This window comes from Oncorhynchus kisutch, linkage group LG30 (genome assembly GCF_002021735.2).
Source record: "Oncorhynchus kisutch isolate 150728-3 linkage group LG30, Okis_V2, whole genome shotgun sequence".
NCBI lineage: Eukaryota > Metazoa > Chordata > Actinopteri > Salmoniformes > Salmonidae > Oncorhynchus > Oncorhynchus kisutch.
In genome coordinates this window covers 2,575,818-2,597,496 of record NC_034203.2, presented here as the reverse complement: position 1 = coordinate 2,597,496, position 21,679 = coordinate 2,575,818, and the positions used below count along the sequence as shown (strand labels likewise).

The window sequence follows — 21,679 nt, the reverse complement described above, 5'->3', positions numbered from 1 at the left end:
TCTTTCTGTATAGCAATGGCTGAAGAAACCAGAGGTAGGCTAACTAATGTCCGGTTTTTAGGACTACAATGGGCGAGCTCTATTGTCAAAGAAGGTACAGTATGGTTTAGAAATTGTGCAATTGTTTTATCTCTGGCGAAACTAGCATCAGCTGATTGATGGAACCACAACTTTTACAAGCCCGCCCTCTCATGACAAGTATGATTAAAAAAAAACATGCACATAAACAGATCTAGATAACAGTAAGATAAATAAAAACATAATTTAATTTAGCCTACGCACTATTGTACGGAACGCCGTTTGGGTCTTTGTGCGTAAAATATACTTGACGCGTTAAAAAAGCGTTTAATTTGACGCGTCAAATAACACAGTTCTATTATAGAATGTTGTGTGTGCTGAATTTGCACGTGCAAGCCAAGCGCAACAATTACGATCACTGTCACAGCTATACAGTACCGCGTTGGTAATAAGGCATTATTTGCTCGACCGAATGGGAAAACGTCTGTGTAAGCATTCGATATTATTTGATATTAGATCATGATCAAAAATGTTAACAAATAACTTTGGGGGTAACTAGCTAGCTTTAGCTTGGTACCTAGCTAGCACCAATACAACCAGCCTGAAAACAATAAACAGTAGAAACTGGAGTCATTTTCATTATTCTTAGCAATGATTTAGGAATCCATGTGAGTAAGTATTAGCTAGGTAGCCACTTGTTGTTCTCCTATTGAAAAAAAAAAAAATAGCTAGCCTGCTACTTAACCCTGTTGCCCAAAACTAACGTTATAATCATCCAGCTAGCTTTATCTAACTACTATATTATGGCTTGACCGTACCGGGATATGTGTTGTGAAGATAGCAGCAATCGTGGAATTTGTGGTTCGCCTTTAAACTAAAAGTCCCTATTTGAAAGTGATGCAGAAGGTTACAATTGGTGAAATCATTCCATATTTAGACTTGATAATGTTAAACATGGTTGGAGTGTTGGAATGTGGAGCAATGAAATGGGGGTATCAGTCCACTCTGAGACACCCAGAGAAGACAACTGTGAAGAGTTTACAGAAATATTAGCGTTGTAGCTCATATTGCGGGACTTTGACTGTGGGAAATCACCTCCCCAGTCAGACTATTGTGCGTTTTGACATTCATATTGCACTGTACAGCCTTACCTAACGAACGAGAGATCAATGAAATATGGTATCAGCCTACTCAGTACCCAAGTGCTTTTTCCCCAAAGTCCTCCTCAAGAGTTATCAAGCTCCAAAACATCCACAATGTATTATTTTTCCTCTGGAACAGTGTTCAATACAGATAGTAGGTTGACTGGTACAAGAAATGTGGCTCAATTCACAGTTGTTTCAGAGTCCCGCAATAAGTGCTACGACTGATACCCCATGTCACTGATCCACAATCCATAGGTAGGCTGTACAGTGAAATAAGTATGCCCCCAATGCAATTCTAAAGTCTAATACATCCAGTGTGATTTCAACATTTTTGTCAAATCAATAAATTATTGTATTTTGTTGAATTTTGGCATAATTATACTATTTGTATGCATTTGCATTACTGTCAATGACATTTTATTTTGAAGGCTAACCGCAATGTCCACTATTGTGGCTAGCTTCACATAAATGGGTCCGCCCACCATTAATCAAGTAAGAACTGTCTTACAAATTAGGGTTATTTTAGATGATGACTATAACTACTGAAACATATGATGTCTTTTTTCTGTGTTTTTGGGGAAGAACATTGTTTGCATCCATCAGCTAGCTAGCGTTTTTACGATCCGCACTGTCCAGGGAAGGGCAGGTGCGCGAGACAACTTTACCAGCATCATAGCATACATATCGATGAATCCTTGTGACATGAAATACGAGTGATACTGTAATCATTGTGTAATTACTACGTAAAAAAATTATGAACGCGATAAATTGTTATGTGACTGCAGTCATATTCAGGTCCTGATTGGTCAACAAGCTTATTTGACACGTCAAATAGTGTTCTTTGAATTGTATCATTTTTGACAAGTCAAGACCCAAACGGCGTTCCATACTATGTATGGACTATTATTTGTTGGCTATTAATTATGTTTATATCATTTTATATAAATACATTGTAAAGAAAAAGATAAGTGGGCAAATATCCATTTTAAACATGTACATTTCAAAATGCTAAATGTTCCTGTGCTTGTTAAATTCTAAGGTACGACTACATATCATGCTATTTATGTTTACAATAATTAATATAACAATGTTACCGTAAATGTATCCTTTTTATACAAACATGTTTATTATCACAGGACGGATTTGCGACTGCGTGAGCTGCTCTGAAAAAACAAAAGGGCTTTTTATTTGAGTGTAACGGTATCAAAGACTCTGTGGTGTTATCAACCTGCTGCCACATATCAAATGAAATCAACAGTTCATGATTTTTACCTTCACTTAAATGAATTCCAGGATGACTCATGTTGTACCTCTTGTGTTTGCATTTTGCTTGGGAGCGGTGGTACCTGCTTTGAGCTACCCGGAGACAGCTTTCGCACCGCCGGTTCAGCCCTGTCTTGCGCCCTTGCAATGGGAGGGCAGATCCGTCGAATACAACCACAACACAGGACGAAATACACGGGCCTCGGTGTCGTATGATGCACAGAACCACAGAATAAGGCTTCTTCAACAGAATAAAAAACATACACCATGCCAGAAGTAAGCAGGCTACTTTGAAACATTCGTTTTTATTCATGAATAGCGTTTGTCCAACTGCTGAGGTCAAGTAAACAAAGGTTAGGTATTGTGGATACTGATGAAATACCGATGATGGCCGCTACAAAGCGTCAATATGGCTTGAGCTGTCCTTTACCATTGATTGCAGACCTAAATAGACAATAACAGCAAAATTATGAAACAAAAATATCCAATCTAAGACATTGTGTGATATTGAACCTTTACCAATATAATAAGATTATAAATGTTTTTTAATTCATATTTTAAATAATAAGCAGATGTGTTCTTTATGAACTAGAACTGTTTTATGTTCAGACCTATGAGTCAGCATTGCTGCTGACCTTCATGAAAGTAGTTGATCCAGTGCCCTGTTTTTGGATAAGCTCTCCGTACCCCTAATAGGCCTAATATGCTCACCAGACACGTCGCGTGCGCCGCAAAATTAATTTAGAAATCCATGTTATTCAATTATTGCACCCACACTGCTCGCACGCAACAACAACCGTCTGCGATGCCAAGGGCTAAAATAGAAGTAATTCCTATTTCTGACGCCGATTGCGCTGAAAGTCCTGCCTCTCCCATCTCCTCATTAGTTTATAGAAGCAGGTACCCACGTGCCATCTCATCATTGGTTATACCCATGTGGGTGATTGAAAGACTAACTGTTTTGCCGGTTGTCGTGGTAATACTATGAAAGATGCGATCACCATATAAGTTCAACGATGAAAAAGCCTGCAAGGAGGAGAGATGACTAGAAACAATTCAGTTGGCCGTTTTATGTGTTGATTAATGGTCAGAGTAGAGGAGTTTCAGGTAAAATAACAACTCATTGTTTTGTATCCCAGGACAAATTAGCTAGCAACAGCAAGCTAGCTAAATAGGACAAATTAGCTAGCAAGTGCAAGCTAACTAGCTAAATTGCCTTACATGATTAATGCTTTTCGACCTGTCCCCAAATTAATGTCATTAGTTCAGAGTTTGTTTTGATATTTTAACCTTCGTGTCGTGATCGCTTTTGGTGTAGGGGGACAAAATACATTTATGCACGATAGTGCATGCGCGCAGCCGGTTTTGGGTTCCATGTAAGTAAAACAAATGACAACAGCCAGAGCCAAAAGAGGAAAAGCGTTTTTCTCACAGCATAGATAGACCTTGAACAATAATGTAATTACTTGGTTATTATCAATGATCAATCAGTAATGCAAAAGGCAATATAATAGGCCTAATGTTAAAAGGACTAACCCTGCATTTCTTGTTGAATAGCTACTATTTACATTGCTACAGTATGATTGATTCAAATCACATGCATTTTCTCCTATTATTACAAACTTGACATTTTAATATTTCCTTTGTTTTGCACTCACTCTCCAGATACTTTGAGTTTATCTACCTGTACAACAGTGGCCTGCTGTTCCAGATCGAGCAGAAGACAAAGCAGTGTTCTAAGATCCCCTTGACCCAGGCCTGGGACCCCTTTGACATCCCTATGAACTCCACCTATGAGGACCAGTACTTTATCGGTGGACCTGGAGACATGATCGAGGTGCAGGAGTGGTCAGATAGGAAACCAGCCCGCAAAAGTAAGTAAGTGCCTTTAAACGGGGTATGGTAGTAGGTTCCAGGTGCACCGGTTTGTGCGTCAAGAACTGCAATGCTACTGTGTTTTTCACACTCAACAATTTTCCGTGTGACTCAAAAATTGTCCACCACCCAAAGGACATCCAGCCAACTTGACACAACTGTGGGAAGCATTGGAGTCAACATGGGCCAGTATCCCTGTAGAACGCTTTCGATGCCTTGTAGAGTCCATGTCCCGTCGAATTGAGGCTGTTCTGAGGGCAAAAGTGGGTGCAACTCGAGATTAGGAAGGTGTTCCTACACTCACTCCATTGTGTTACCAGGTGCTTGGTGAAAAACTGTATACTTAGAAGGAAGTGAAGGTCCATTGAAGACCAAAAAGTTGGTTTATAAATGTTTGAAAGCATCAAGCTCACCTGGCTGGCAAACACCATCTTATTTAGAAGAAACAGGAAATGCTTCAATGTTTACTTTTATTTTCATATATGTTAAACCAGTAGAAATCAACTTTTTCAAGATGAAAGACAATGGCCAGAGCTTACCCATAATGTTGCACAATGATTTAAGTCATTGTTTTAGTCAAAGTATGATTCATTTGGGCTTGAGTGACAAATCCAAACTGCAAATCCGTGTGAATGAACAAATTATTTTCTGCCTACATTTCGTTTCAGGGCTGGGTTTTATTTGAATGTTACCACCCACCAGCATGGCATTGCTTATTTATTTAATTAACTAGGCAAGTCAGTTAAGAACAAATTCTTATTTACAGTGACGGCCTAGGAACTGCCTTGTTCAGGGGCAGAATGACAGATTTTTACCTTGTCAGCTTGGGGATTCGATCTAGAAACCTTTCGGTTACTGGCCCAACGCTCTAACCACTAGGCTACCTGCCGCCCTGATTATTATTAATCAGAAACAACTGTAAAGTTATTCTTCTTATCGACTCAGAGAACCAAACAGCCTTGTGTTTTACTTGGCCACCTGAGCAATGGTTAAAATACATTTAAATTATGGGGTGCAAATTTAAAATAGGGGGTGCAAACATGTGTTTTTGCAAAAAATTTTTTTTACCAGAACATTATCATAATCCATTGGAAAATGTATAAATGTTCACTTATTTTTTAGCTAGTCTGTTTAAAAATATATATATTATAGTTGTATAAATGGTATAAATGTGTGCCAACTGGCTCTATGGCCATAGCCCCAAGATGAATGGTTTTGATCTTTAAAGTTTTGACTATGTGCTCCACTGCAATTTATAGAAGATGCCAAAACTGGATATAACAATAGGCCAGTGTGGCCCAAATTCTTTTAATTTGAATTTTACCCCCTTTTCTCCCCAATTTCATAGTATCCAATTGTTAGTAGTTACTATCTTGTCTCATCGCTACAACTCCCGTACGGGCTCGGGAGAGACGAAGGTCGAAAGCCATGCGTCCTCCGAAACACAACCCAACCAAGCCGCACTGCTTCTTAACACAGCGCTCATCCAACCCAGAAGCCAGCCGCACCAATGTGTTGGAGGAAACACCGTGCACCTGGTTAGCGCGCACTGCGCCCGGCCTGCTACAGGAGTCACTGGTGCGCGATGATACAAGGATATCCCTACCGGCCAAACTCTCCCTAACGACGCTAGGCCAATTGTGCGTCACGGACCTCCCGGTCACGGCTGGCTGCGACAGAGCCTGGGCGCGAACCCAGGGTCTCTGGTGGCACAGCTAGCACTGCAATGCAGTGCTAGACCACTGCGCCACCCAGGAGGCCCAGTGGGGCAAAGTTTTCCCTAAATCAATACTTATGACATATCCAGCTCCAGAACCAGCCATAGAGCCAGTTGGCTAATATTTTGAATACGATGTATTTTTTTTTTTTTTAAAGCAACATCTGATAACATTAGCTAGCTAGATAATGTTAGCTAAGGTTAGCATTCAAGCTAGCTTCACTGACAGCCTTCAGTGCCCTATTTGTTAATGTTTATCAACTCCACGTGGAAATTCTCATACCCAATTTGTGAATATGTATAAGTAGCCTTCATCATTCTTTGTTTGAACCTAAACATGCATTTCCTCTCTAGGACAGGAAATTACAATGAAATAGTGGTGGCAACTTCCTCTGGGGAAGTCCGTTAAAGAGGAATTTCCCCCTGGCTCTGCCACGACATAGTCATTACTATATTAACAACATTACGTTTTTGTTAAAAACATCAACATTATCCAAACCACAAGCTAGAAGAAGTACATTTTAATTTCACTGCTAGAATCGGAAAGTTTTGACTTCCTTTGTATTCGTCTGCTCATAGTGAACCACAAAGTCCAGCATTCATAGCGAATGCAGATACCACCCAGTTAAGTAGATGGGGCATGCCCACAAACTTGGTTCATGCCGTTATTTACTTTGAACGACCAACACACAGTAATCTCAGAACTTCTATAGGTAATTTAAAAACAAGTTTGTCATCATGCCCGTGTGCTATTCTAGCTGTCTGTGCTAATTTCAAATAAGTGGATTCAAATATGGATTCACAAAATACATTTATATAAGCTGTACAGGGCTCTGTAGCATCGAACAGATGTTAGACATTCAGATATATCCAAATAATGTTTATTTGTCAATCTAAAATACAGGGGAATGTTCAATATTTAATGCCATCTCAAAAAGAGGACTCGGTATTCAACAAAAAATGTATATGGTAACATACCCTCAAAAATACAGTATGAACAGTGTAGTACAGTTCAGTGTGTCTCAGGTGTAGTAAAGTGCAGAGAACTGTAGCTACAGATTGTTACAACAGATGTTATTTAACCAAAGATTTTTGGTATCCATTACTGGGATTTACAGGATGGGTACTGTTTGGTGTAGCATAGGAAATGTTCAACCAATTTTAGCTTGACAATGCTGTTTTCGTCCTCGATACGTGGAAACAGAAGCCTTAAAATGTCTGTATTCTGTTGCAGGGGGTCCGTTTGAAATTTAGAAAATGCTTTGTTATTAAAATCAATACTTTTCAAATCAAATTGTATTTGTCACATGCGCCGAATACAACAAGTGTAGAACCTTATTGTGAAATGCTAATTTGCCCTTAACTCACAATCCAGAAACATTTGCTAAATAAACTAAAGGAAAAATAGTAACAAAATAAAATAATAGCAGATAACAATTGATCGAGACAGGTGCGTGTCCATCCCAAAGTGCCGCATGTCATGATGACAGACACCAGTCTCGATGAATGAGAGAATAATTTAAATAGACAAGATGGAGACGTACACATGGTTGGATTACTTGATGGAGCAAAATCTGTATTTACTTTAGTAACTGAGCATTTTCTGAATTCAAGCTGACCCCCTGCAAATGAACATGGATATTTTATGAGACTTGTGTTTCCACAAATTGAGGACGAAGACCGCAAGGTTGGTCGAAAATTCTGTGCTACACCAAACGGTACCTATTCTGTAACTCGCAGTAAGGGATACCAAAATGTTTTGGTTAAATCACATTATCTGGTGTAACAATCTGTAGCTAAAAGAACTGGTGGGGAATGTACAATGATGGGAGAGGTGGTCATGGTGGAATTGGCATTCCAAAGAAGCATACAGTAAGTTCAGGGAACACTTTGCCATGATCAAACTGCCATTCAGCTCCTCTTGAGTCATCTTCTGCTTGTAATCTGGCATAATGTCCAATCCATCAAGAGGGATATATTTCACAGGATACAGTTCTCCTACAATGACACACGCAGGCAAATTAATTATGTTTCTCTCCAAAAATCCACTCCAGGAAGAATCCCAGGCACCACACGGTATGGTCTATAAGACAACAAATGTATAATAAATTAGACTTCATTGCACAATTTGAACGACAGTTGAACTGTGCCAGCATAACAACATTTGGGTAGACTAGTTGAACATGCATACATGTGCATAGGCACAGAGATTACATTTAGAACAATATCTAGCCTAATAGAAATAAATATGGTGTGACCCTCAACCTTTGCACAGTGACCAGACTGTGCAAATGTACCAAAGTAGGTAGGCTGACAGTATCAAGCTACAGCCATGTCTAACAGGCATGCTTAGGAAAATATTTGCTCAGTAAAAATAATCAAGCGTATCAGTTTTTGAGATTTACAACTGTTAAATTGTTGTATTTTTGTTTCTCCTCACTGTTAGCTAGCTAGTAAACCAAACTAGCTTAGTTGCTGGATAGCTGATATATGTTATTTACAACTGTTTGGAATCCTATCTTGTGTCATGCCTATACATTTGTCATTTTGAAATGCATCCACGGTCATAATCATAAGCAATGTCAACCCTCATCAATTATGCTACATAACTAGCTAGTAAAACTATTTACAGTTGCTGATGTTACACGTTTGCTAAAAAGTTACAAATGGGAGGCCTGGCGCATAGTAACAAGTTAGCAGGTGCCAGGCTAACTAGCTAGCAATCTCCAGTCATGTACTAATGTTTGCTGGTAAACCTAGCTTTAGGTGGCTGGTTGTAATGTTATAGCTTGCTGTTTAGTAGCCATATTTCTATGACTAAAAAGAGAAGAGCTTTTACAATGGAGATACAATAGATCTCCGACTTTAAAACCTCTTCTATTTATAGTCATAGATATGGCTACCTGTAGTTGTTTAGCAAATGTTGTCATCTAAACCCAGCAATAAAAGAAATGCCCTTTTTCAGGACCCTGTCTTTCAAAGATAATTAATCAAAATCCAAATAACTTCACAGATCGTCATTGTAAAGGGTTTAACTTCTGTAGGGTAGGGAGCAGCATTCAGAATTTTGGATGAAAAGCATGCCCAAATTAAACGGCCTGCTACTCGGGCCCAGAAGATATGATATGATATGCATATAATTGATAGATTTGGATAGAAAACACTAAAGTTTCCAAAACCGTTAAAATAGTGTCTGAGTATAACAGAACTGATTTGGCAGGCGAAAACCCGAGACAAATCCATTCAGGAAGTCGTTTTTTTTTTTTTTTGTAGTTTTCTATTCAATGCCATTACAGGATCCATTGACTTAGGACTCAATTTGCAGTTCCTATGCCCTCCACTAGATGTCAACAGTCTTTAGAAATAGTTTCAGGCTTGTATTCTTGTAAATGAGTGAGTAAAACCAATCTGAATGAGTGGACAGAGAGCATTTTCACAGAGCATTTTCATGCTCAATCCCGGGAGAGTGCATTTCTTGTTTACCTTTTTATATTGAAGACGTTATTGTCCGGTTGAAATATTATAGATCATTTAGGCTAAAAACAACCTGAGGATTGAATATAAACATCGTTTGACATGTTTCTATGAACTTTATGGATACAATTTGGATGTTTTTTCTCCCTGTTTTGACTGTGTTTGATTCTGTGGATTACTGAACAAAACAGAGGTTTTTGGATATAAAGAGACTCGAACAAAAGGAACATTTATTGAGCAAATGAATGTCTTCTGAGTGCAACCATATGAAGATCATCAAAGGTAAGGGATTAATTTTCTCTCTATTTCTGAGTTCTGTAACTCTTCTGCTTGGCTGGTTACTGTTTGTAATGATTTGTCAACTGGGCTATGTTGTCAAATAATCGTAAGGTATGCTTTCGCCGTAAAGCATTTTAAAAATCTGACACCGTGGTTGGATTCACAGGAAGTTAGGTTTAAAGATGATGTAACATATGTTTTGTTTTCTGAATTTTTATAATGAGTATTTCAATATTTGAATTTGGCGCTCTGCAATCTCACTGGATGTTTGCCAGGTGGGACGTAGCGTCCCACATACCCTAGAGAGGTTAAACACGGTTTCCCATGCTTGTTCAATGAACCATAAACAATTCATTAACATTCACCTGTGGAACGGTCGTTAAGACACTAACAGGCAATTAAGGTCACTTATGTTTGTTCCTTGTATAATGACAAACCGTGGCGGAGGTTTAACCACTTTTAATGAACATATACTTCACCTAGAAAACTCCCTGTTTAGCCATGCAAGGCATTCTTCAACCACCTACCACACCCCCCTGCATAGCCTGCTGGCTAACGTAGCCTAAATGTTATTAACACATAACAACATATTGTCCTTCCTTTAAAAGAAAACTACTTTTCTATGTAACTACACATGTCACATCACATTTGTTTACCCAACCTGCATAACATGCAATTTTCAATAACACACATTTCTTTCCCCCAATTGTTATTGCTTTTTTTTTTTACATTGCTCTCATCACTTAAGAGGCAATAAACATATTCTGATGTCTATAGTCTGTCCAACAATACTCTATTGTGACTCTATTTCTTTTCACATAAACAAAACATAAACCAGGTGCCCCTTTTTAAAAAACGTTTTATTTATTAGCAATTGGCCTAGCAAGAGTGGCCTAGCCAGTCTCCAGACCTTAATCCCATAGAAAATCTGTGGAGGGAGCTGAAGGTTCGAGTTGCCAAACGTCAGCTTCTTAATGACTTGGAGAAGATCTGCAAAGAGAAGTGGGACAAAATCCCTCCTGAGATGTGTGCAAACCTGGTGGCCAACTTCAAGAAACGACCTCTGTGATTGCCAACAAGGGTTTTGCCACCAAGTACTAAGTCATGTTTTGCAGAGGGGTTAAATGCGTATTTCCCTCATTAAAATGCAAATTAATTTACAACATTTTTGACATCTGTTTTTCTGGATTTTTTTTGTTTTTATTCTGTCTCTCGCTGTTCAAATAAACCTACCATTAAAATTAAAGACTGATCATTTCTTTGTCAGTGGGCAAACGTACAAAATCAGCAGGGGATCAAATACTTTTTCCCCCTCACTGTACATGTATCTTATACCGTTTTAAAGGTAGTCTTGTTGTTAATCCCACCAGTGTCCGGTTTCAAATAGGCTTTACGGCGAAAGCACCACAAACGATTATGTTTGGTCACCACCAAACCACAATAAAAAACAGCCATTTTCCCAACCAAAGAGAGGAGTCACAAAAAGCACAAATAGAGATAACATTAATCACTCACCGTTGATGATCTTCATCAGATGACACTCATTGTTTTGTTTGATAAAGTTCATATTTATATTAAAAAAATCTGAGTTTACATTGGCGCGTTACATTCACTAGTTCCAAAAACATCCAGTGATTTTGCATAGCCACATCGATTCAACAGAAATACTCATCATAAATGTAGATGATAATACAAGTTATACACATGGAATTCATGCCGTTATGGAATACATGTCCTTAACGCAACCGCTGTGTCAGATTTCCCAAAAACTTTACGGAAAAAGCAAACCATGCAATAATCTGAGACGGTGCTCAGAACAAGTCAAATTAGCCGCCATGTTGTAGTCAACATAAACCATAAATTACATGCTAAATATTCCCTTACCTTTGATCTTCATCAGAATGCACTCCCAGGAATCCCAGGTCCACAATAAATGCTTGATTTGTTCGATAATGTCCGTTATTTATGTCCAATTAGCTACTTTTTTTAGCGTGTTTGGTACACCTATCCAAACGCTGGTGATGGTCGATCATTTTTTTAGTCAATCTTCAAAAAGTTATATTACAGGTCGAAGAAGCATTTCAAACTAAGTACAGAATCAATCATTAGGATGTTATCATAAATCTTCAATAAAGTTCCAACCGGAGAATTCCTTTGTGTCTTGAGGAACGGAACGCAGGAAGATATCATGTGGTATGCGCGTGACCTGGAACTGGCTCTCTGCCAGTAGTCTGACTCATTCCCCTCTCATTCAGTCCCACCTCACAGTAGAAGCCTCATTCAAATTTCTGTAGATGGTTGACATCTCGTGGAAGCCCTAGGAAGTGAATATTCATTCATATCCCAAGGGGATTTCAATATGGAATGGGTTGAATATATACCAACCTCAGATTTCTCACTTCCTGTTTGGATTTGTTCTCAGGTTTTTGCCTGCCATATGAGTTCTGTTATACTCACAGACATCATTTAAACAGTTTTAGAAACTTATTTTTCTATCCAATACTAATAATAATATGCATATATTAGCAACTGAGACTGAGGAGCAGGCCGTTTACTCTGGGCACCCCTGGGCACCTTTCAACCTTTCTTCCAGGGGCTCTGACAGTCTTTTTTGGTCATTCTGCTGAAGTGCTTCCTGAAATAGTTGGACAGCATTGTCAGTCAGGGTGTTCTGACTGAATTGTCCATTTCTAAAGGCATCTGACGCTTCAGCAGTATCCTCCTGAGGATCCTCAGTCCCTTGAGTGAATGGCTGAAGCCTTAGATCCACTCTGTTTCGTCTCAGTTGTGATCCATGCTCCGTTTGGATCTCATAGGATCGTGGTGCAACTTCTCTCTGCACACACCCTTGCTGCATCCAGATTCCTGTAGTTATGTCTCTGAGTCGTACATGATCTCCAGGTTTCAGTTCAGGTAAGTCTCTTGCACTTTTACCGTGTTGCTGTTTTTGTCTGTCTTTCTGTTTTTCCTTTGTGAATAGTGACTTTGTGAGCACCTCTGGGTGTTAGCAAGTCCTCATGGATGGGTAGGTTGGTTCTGATGCGACGTCTAATCAACATTTGTGCAGGTGAAATTCCGTTCTGCAGTGGTGCGCTGCGGAAGATCATCAGATTTTTTAGGAAATCCTCCTTTCCAACATGTGCCTTTTTCATCAGACCTTTGACGATTTTGACTGAACTCTCTGCTAAGCCGTTGGACCTTGGGTAGTTGGGGCTGGAAATGTTGTCGGATTCCCCAGTCGTTAGCGAACTATCGGAATTCGGAATTTGAGAACTGCGGGCCATTGTCTGAGTACAGTTCAGATGCAACCCTATGTCTTGCAAAGACTGATGATTAGGTGATTACAGCTTTGCTGGAGGTAGTTGGCAGTGTTGCTACTTCAGGGTAGTTTGAGTAGTAGTCGGTAACAACAATGTGACTTTTGCCATTGCAGTCAAAAAGGTCAACTCCAACTTTGTAGTAGGGTCTGTTGGGTACTGGATGAGGGATTAGCGGCTCTGCTTGCTGCTTTGGAAGTTCACATGAAGCAGTGGTCTGGCTGATTTCCTGGTTCAATCTTGGCCAGTACATTACTTCTCGTGCTTGTCGTTTGCATTTTTCCTCACCCAAGTGGCCGTCGTGTATTTTCTGTAGCATTTCTTTACGGTGTCATGGGAATGATAATCTTGTTGCCTTTGAACACTATGTCACCCACAACCGTGCGCTCTGCTCTGCACATCCAGTAATCCTGTATTCTCTTTGGACAGTTGTTTTTCTGTGCGGGCCATCCTATCAGTGTTGTTTCTTTCAACTCTGTCAAAGTTTGGTCAGCCGCAGTCTCTCTTTTGATCTGCTCCATTCTCTCAGAAGACACAGGAAGTGATGCTACGATCATGTCAACGTAGGCCTGAATCTGTGTTTTTATGTGTGTCGAAGCTCTCTTTCTTGTTGATTGCTCAAGAAAGCATGTCGTGGAGAACATGAACTTCCCGGGGTATAGATCATCTTCACATCATACTTTTGCAGTCGGATCAACATTCTCTGGCTTCTCATTGGTAAATCATTCAGTGGCTTAGATATGATTGACACCAATGGTCTGTGGTCGGTTTCTAATTCGAAGTCTCGTCCTTAGACTTATTAGTGAAACCTTTCACAAGCGTATGTGCTCACCTGTAGTTCTTTCTCTATTTGTGCATACCTTGTCTCTGCGCCTGTCAAGGCTCTGGACTCATAAGCGACGGGTTGCCATATGTCGTCATGCTGTTGCAGAAGCACTGCTCCTAGGCCAAACTGACGCATCTGCAGAAATCCTTGTGTTTTTCTCTGAATCATAGAACCTGAGCACTGGCTCTTCTGTGATTGTCTTCTTTAGGTTTTTGAAGCAGTTTTCCTGTTCATGGGACCATTCCCATTCATTTTTCTGTTCCAGAAGACATCTGAGTGGAGCGGACTGTGCTGACAGTTGAGGTATGAACTTTGCAAGGTAGGGGATCATGCCCATGAAGCATCTCACGTCGTCCTGGTTTTTCGGGCGCTCCATGTTGTTGATGGCTGATGTTTTCCTCTGGTCTGGTTTGACTCCATCCTCTGAAAGTACGTCTCCCACGAATGTAAGTGTTTTCACACAACTCGCATTTGTCCTTGTTTAGTTTTAGGTTGACTTTCCGTGGTTGGCAACTTGAAATGCTTTATTGAGATCTCTCGGGTCTAGGCATATCCTGAGATCGCCCTTCTTTTTCACCACAATAACCAGTGAGCTTAACCAGTCTGGAGGTTCATCCATTATTGTCCATCTTTTCCATGCGTCCAAGTTCCACCTTGAGCTTTTTCCTCAGTGCAAATGGAACTTTTCTGCATGCATGCACAACTGGAGTAATTTTGTCATCAGTACATATTTTGTGTTCTCCTGGTAAACATCCAAGACCCTCAAACACATCCTCATACTCAGCCAGTAATGATTTTTGGTCAATTTCACTCTGTGATGTCACTACATACACTCTTTTCAACAAATTGAGCTTTTCACATGCATTGATTCCTAGAATAGGCTGTACACTAATTTCCACGATCAGCAGCTGTGCTCTGAACTGTTTTCCTTTGTGCTGTAAAGTTACTATGCAGCTTCCTTTGACTGGTACGTTCTCCCCAGTATAACCAGTAACCTTAATTTTCACCGGGTGTATTTTGCTCTTCACCTTAAGTGTTTTGTAGTCATCCAGCGAACAACAGGTTTACCTGTGCTCCAGTATCAAGCTTGAATGGTATTATAGTTTCATTCACAGTCAATGTCACATTCCATTCAGCTTTTACTGCATTGCATATTTCCACAGAATCAACAAAGAATTATTCAATCTCCTCGACTGTGTGAACCTTTTACTTTGTAACCTCAGCTTTGCAGCATTTTGAGACAATATTATTTTTCCAACAGTTGTTGCATGATTTTCCATATGGAGGGCAATTTTTTGGCTTGTGGATAAATCCACATGTAGTGATGTCTCTTTTGCTTGTTTTTGTTTTGTAAGTTGTTGTGTGTGGTGCTGCTCTCTTTTTATTGCATGCACTGACGTCTCATCCCTGCGTAGCTCTTTAGCTTGTGCTCTGGTGGTTTCAGCTGCTCGGCACATATTCACTTCACTAAATCTTGCTCATGCAGCAATCTCTCCTTGAGTCCATTATCAAGTATGCCACAGACTATCCTGTCTTTCAGATTTTCAAATTCACACATTTTGCTCAGTGTGTTCAGCTCAGCCAAATACTGGTCAAAACTGACTCCCTGATTCTGATCATGAGAGAAAAACGTGTATCTCTCAAACGTGACGTTCTGGCTTGGTACAAAGTATCGACCAAAAGTACCAACCTCAAATTTAGCCATTAGCACAGTCCATGTCAAGTTTGCATCATCTTGCTGAAAGTTATTGTAAATGTCCAATGCATCCTCTCCAATAACATGCAGAAAAATGGAAGCTTTCAATTTGTCATCATCTCCCCCTGTTGTCCTCGCTCTTGCAAGGTAGCATCTTCGACTACTCACGTCACTTGACTTGTGGTAGAATGTTCAATTTTCGTTGCAGAAATTTGCTGAGTTACTCCTTTATTTTCTTTGTTGTGTCATAGCGACTACCAATCTAACACCATGTTATGTTTGTTCCTTGTATGATGACAAACCGGGGCGTACTTTTAACTACTTTTAATGAACATATACTTCAGCTAGCAACTGCCCGAGTTACACCAGGAATGCACAATCCGTCCATCAGTGCTCAAACTGTCCGCAATAGGCTGAGAGAGGCTGGATTGAGGGCTTGTAGACCTGTTGTAAGGCAGATCTTCACCAGACATCACCGGCAATGACGTCGCCTATGGGCAAAAACCCACCGTTGCTGGACGACAGGACTGGCAAAAAGTGCTCTTCAGTGACGAGTCGCGGTTTTGTCTCACCAGGTGTGATGGTCGGATTCACGTTTATCGTTGAAGGAACGAGCATTACACAGAGGCCTGTACTCTGGAGAGGAATCGATTTGGAGGTGGAGCGTCCATCTTGGTCTGGGGTGGTGTGTCACAGCATCATAGGACTGAGCTTGTTGTCATTGCAGGCAATCTCAATGCTGTGCGTTACAGGGAAGACATCCTCCTCCCTCATGTGGTACCCTTCCTGCAGGCTCATCCTGACATGACCCTCCAGCATGACAATGCCACCAGCCATACTGCTCGTTCTGTGGGTGATTTCCTGCAAGACAGGAATGTCAGTGTTCTGCCATGGCCAGAGAAGAGCCCAGATCTCAATCCCATTGAGCACGTCTGGGACCTGTTGGATCGGAGGGTGAGGGCTAGGGCCATTTCCCCCAGAAATATCCGGGAACTTGCAGGTGCCTTGGTGGAAGAGTGGGGTAACATCATAGTGCAGTCCATGAGGAGGAGATGCACTGCAGTACTTAATGCAGCTGGTGGCCACACCAGATACTGATTGTTACTTTTGATTTTGACCCTCCCTTTTTTCAGGGACACATTATTCCATTTATGTTGGTCACATGTCTGTGGAACTTGTTCAGTTTGTCTGTTGTTAAATCTTATGTTCATACAAATATTTACACGTTAAGTTTGCTGAAAATAAACGCAGTTGAAAGCGACAGGACGTTTCTTTTTTTGCTGTGTTTAGATTAGCTGGGTACCTACCTAATTAAGTCAGCAAACATAAAAATGATTTGATTTCCCCTCCACTGTAACACAGTGTGTTAGCTAGCAACACACAATATGGGTTTCAGTAGATAAATGAAGTTATTTTGTCAGCTTGTATATTTAGCAATGAGTCCGCTGATAGGAACATCGCTGAAAGACATCCAATAGCTCTACTGAACAAGGACAACCATATCTACACACCCAATGACATAATGAAAACAAGCCCAGATTCCCCCAGGGTGAAAATCCCCTTTATTAAGGGTGTTCAGTGCAAAGTGCTTGTCAGGAGATGACAAGCAACTTATTTCAAAAGGTCAAGGGCATCATATGAATCAGTCAACAGTCAACACAGATTTTGTCCACTTGACCCCTCGTGGCGATTTCCTAGTTGTCTTGCTGCAAATTGGCTGAAATGGGATTGTTTTCACCACTCTGAGAATACAGACCCTTGCAAAGTATCCTATTTGTATGTTGTGATGTCTCACTCATAATTGTGCATTATTGTGGAAGATATCCATGTGTATAGTGTTTTTTCAAGTATACATTTTAAGGGATTTTCAGATTTTATTGAAAATATCGTGATAGAGGTTGTCAAAGGGCAGTTGGCCAGATTCAAACATAAGCAGACACTGTAGATATGTGTCAAATGCTGTGCCAGTACTGCTAGGCCACATTAGCCACTATGTGACTAATGTTTAACTTCTTAAATCATGTGGAACAGACCACAAAGTCACAGCCTTGCCATGGACTGATTAACCTGTGTGTGTGTGTGTGTGTGTGGGGGGGGGGGCGGGGCGGGGAAGCTCATGTTTTTAACCTATGGTATTCTATGTAGACGCAACAGAACATTTTAATGTACACATTTCCCCTCAGGGACAATAAAGTCAATCCTAATCCTACCTTTCCCTGCTACACCAGATGAGGCGTGGGTGGGAGTCTACACAGTGAAGGACTGCTACCCTGTCCAGGAGACCTACACCAGGAACAGCAGCATCACTACCTCTACCCGCTTCTTTGACCTCCAGCTGGGCATCAGCGACCCGGAAGTCTTCACACCGCCCAGCAGCTGCCAGTCAGCCCGCCCAGAGAGGATGGACTCCGACTGCTGAGGCCTTCACCTTTCCCCTTTGACCCCATGCTCGTTGACCCCATGCTCTGTTTTCACATTTCCCCCACTTTTTTTTATATTTTTAAATTGAACCTTTATTTAACTAGGCAAGTCAGTTAAGAACTAATTCTTATTAGTGCCGGTTTAGGTGTAGGTCCAACTGTCCCGGCATCCCGGTTAGAGGATGTAGAATGACCAGCAGGAGACAGGGAGACAAGGCACACTTTATTACCAAACACACACACATGGCAAACTGAAAGAGGAGACTATTAGTAGTGTAAGTGTTGTAGTGGTTGTCTACAAGAGAAGAGCATGTATTACATAATGGCATTACAGGCTAATGACTATGTAATAGCAATGAGGATGACACGTACTATAATGGTCAGGTATTAGCATAAGCTTATGTGGTACACTGTAGGATACAATAGTACACTATGGACAGAGCTACTAGCATGTATTAGCAGCTAGGCTAACAGTATGGCTTACAAAGAGAAGTTTGTAGCAGCCAACTAATGTAGCACACATTATGACAGTATATACAGGTGGGCTAGCATAGCATAGTATACACAAGATACAATTATTGGCTAGCATATGTAAAATATACAAGAAAAGCTAGCATGCTAGGCTAGCAGGCCACAGGCTGTGGGTAGTAGCACACAATATATACAGTGGAGGCTAGTAAGCTTCAGGTTATAGGTACAGCATACAGAACTATGTACAGTAGGGAGGAGTTTGCATTAGGGTTAGCAGCTAGGAGTTAGCATTATATTTGTCTAGCAATGGACATCTTGGTAGAGGCTACGATTCGTATGAGGAAGTGACCGGATGTTACCGGTCGGCCATTTTAGGTGAGCAACTCGAAGATCTAACTGGTAGCCATCTTGGGTTCCATAACAACAATGAAGGGATTACTCCTCATGGCCTGGATACTGTACTGTAGCCAGAACTATGCCAAGCGGGTAGATAACTTGTTTTATGTTACATGGGATTGCAGACAGAAGTAATCCTAACATAACAACTAATGCAACATGTATAAGCATATACTAACATAATAATATCAGCCTATAACATGTAAGCAGATGTTTTGTAGTGATTTCTATGTTGAAAATGTAAAGAATATTTGCTTGTCTATGGTGTGTAATGAGGAGCAACCAGATGCTGAATTTTACATATTTATTAATTTGCTTGTTCCAGTTCCTAATAAGCATGCATCCATTAAGAAAATGACTGTAAAAACTGTTAAATCTCTGTGGATTGATGAGGAATTGACAAATGTATGGTTGAGAGGGATGAGGCAAAAAGATTGACCAATATGTCCGTCTGCACAGCCGATTCGCAAACATACTGTACATTAAGAAATCATGTGACTAAACAAAATAAGAATCTGTACTTTGAAACAAAGATAAATAATACAAAGAATGAAGAGAAAAGCTTTGGAAAACCTTAAATTAAATTTGGGGCAAAAAGGCAACCTTGGCTCCATCATTCATTGAATCAGATGGCTCACTCATCACAAAATCCACTGTTATTGCCAAGTACTTTAATGATTTGTTCATTGACAAGGATAGCAAACTTAGGCATGACATGCCAACATCAAATTCTGAACCTACACATCCATTTATAACTGACCAAATTATGAAAGACAAGCATTGTAATTTTGAATTCCGTAACTTGAATGTGGAAGAGGTGAAACAATTGTCTATCAACGATGACAAGCCACCTGGGTCTGACAACTTGGATGGAAAATTACTTAGGGTGATAGTGGATGATATTACCACTCCTTTTTGCCATCTCTTCAATCTAAGCCTACAGGAAAGTGTGTGCCCTCAGGTCTTGAAGAAAGTAAAAGTCATTCCGCTACCCAAGAATAGCAAAGCACCCTTTACTGGTTCAAACATCCAACCAAACATCAGCCTGTTACCAACCCTTAGTAAAGTTTTGGAAAAAATGGTGTTTGACCAGATACAATGCTATTTCACAGTAAAAATAATAATTGGTCTCTTCACAGTCCCCAAATCCAGAACAGATTATGGGAGGTGTACAGTACTACATAGAGCCATCACTACATGGAACTTCCACATGAAGTTACTCATGCAAGCAGTACAATTAGATTTTTTTTAAACAAAAAAAACCAGATAAAAATACACCTTATGGAACAGCAGGGAATGTGAAGACACACAGGCACAGACATATGGATACACTCACATGATAACATATGCACACTATACACACATGTACACGTGTGCATTTTATGTTGTAGATATGTGCTAGTGAAGTAGTGGACTGAGGGCACACACATAATGTGTTGTGAAATCTGTTGTGAATTGAATTGTAATGTTTTTAAAACTGTATAACTGCCTTAATTGTGCTGGACCCCAGGAAGTATGCTGCCTTCAAATTAATTTGGGAAGGGTCCATAAGTGTGTTGAGGTGGAGGACAGATAGGTGGTTGGCCGAAGCCTTAAGGGAGGAACAGATTTTTTTGTATATGACAGTAAAACATTCTTGTGACACAAATTTGTTGGCCCCTTCAATTCTTACACATTTTCGCCTAAAACATATATTCCAACACTCAGCCGCTAAGAAAAATTTGCTTAACTACTAAACTTAAAACTAATCAGAACTCCCGTACATACACCTCGTGATGAAGGCTATGCTTCTATCTATGATATAAACACAGCTACTTGTGAAAACATGAGCTGCTGTCTGATGAAGAGGAACATATACATAGCTAGCTCCCAGACTGAAAAAATTGAAATATTTGTTTTTGAGTGCACTTGAAATATGTTGCATACAATACGAATTGTCTTGAAAATATGAAGAGGTAAATCTGTTTACCATTTAGCCAATTTATTGAAAGCTAGCCAATGTTACAGACAAGCCTACTGTAAATGTCAATTTGTGTTTCATTAGCCATCTCTCTGTCAGTTAATTAAATTGTTAAATCATGTTTTGGCATGATACATACAGTATGTCTCATTTCAAATAACTAGCTGCAGGCTTAAAGAAACATATACTTTGCATAGAAACCCAAATAAAGGCATGTAGATAGAAAGGTGTGTGTGTCATGTATGCTAGAATGAGGGTTTAAAAGCGACAGCTGCATATTAGTCAATACATATGGCATAGCCTACACATAAAGCATACCTTGTAATACAATATAATATAAAAAATAAAAAAACAGTTGTACAATGTGCTCTGCAATAAGATAACTAGAGTTTGATTTGTAAACCAGACGAGTTCTCAAATAGCATCTGCCCAATACCATGGACGGCATGCATAATGTGGTTGCTTTGGAATATAAGGTACAGAGAATGATAAAGAACCTGTAGAATTATAGAAAAAGCAGTTGGGAAATTAATGTTTGAGTTTCAGATACGTGAGTATATTTAGGTGGTTAAAATGAATAACTTTCCTACTAACAGTGCCGTGGGGGGCTCAATCGTACAGAAATGAGAGCTTTGCCATCTATGCCAAAAGCCTGGGCCTCTGATGGAAACATTAGAACTGCCATCAATAAATACATGCTTCTTTTTAGGAGCATTTGTGTGCCCGGGCCCCATATTGAAAGGCCCCCACCCATGGACAGTGGGGAGAACAAGTATTTGATACACTGCCGATTTTGCAGGTTTTCCTACTTACAAAGCATGT

The 21,679-nt window shown here is 40.1% G+C and overlaps 1 protein-coding gene across 1 annotated transcript; it reads left to right on the top strand.

Annotated features, from left to right (window-relative positions):
* The first annotated feature begins 1,641 nt into the window (after positions 1-1,641).
* Positions 1,642-21,083, top strand: epdr1 (ependymin related 1). The gene is made up of 3 exons (XM_031809879.1): positions 1,642-2,702; positions 4,092-4,300; positions 17,839-21,083. Exons 1-3 carry the CDS (start codon positions 2,446-2,448, stop codon positions 18,027-18,029), a joined length of 657 nt encoding a protein of 218 aa, XP_031665739.1. The 5' UTR covers positions 1,642-2,445; the 3' UTR covers positions 18,030-21,083.
* Positions 21,084-21,679: the final 596 nt, after the last annotated feature.

What these genes read in the sequence shown, in the direction of transcription:
- epdr1 (XM_031809879.1), top strand. Translation starts at nt 2,446, where the DNA reads ATGAATTCCAGGATGACTCATGTTGTACCTCTTGTGTTTGCATTTTGC. An exon ending in AAACATACACCATGCCAGAA is followed by an intron (nt 2,703 to 4,091) that starts GTAAGCAGGCTA and finishes CTCACTCTCCAG; the next exon opens with ATACTTTGAGTTTATCTACC. An exon ending in TAGGAAACCAGCCCGCAAAA is followed by an intron (nt 4,301 to 17,838) that starts GTAAGTAAGTGC and finishes CTGCTACACCAG; the next exon opens with ATGAGGCGTGGGTGGGAGTC.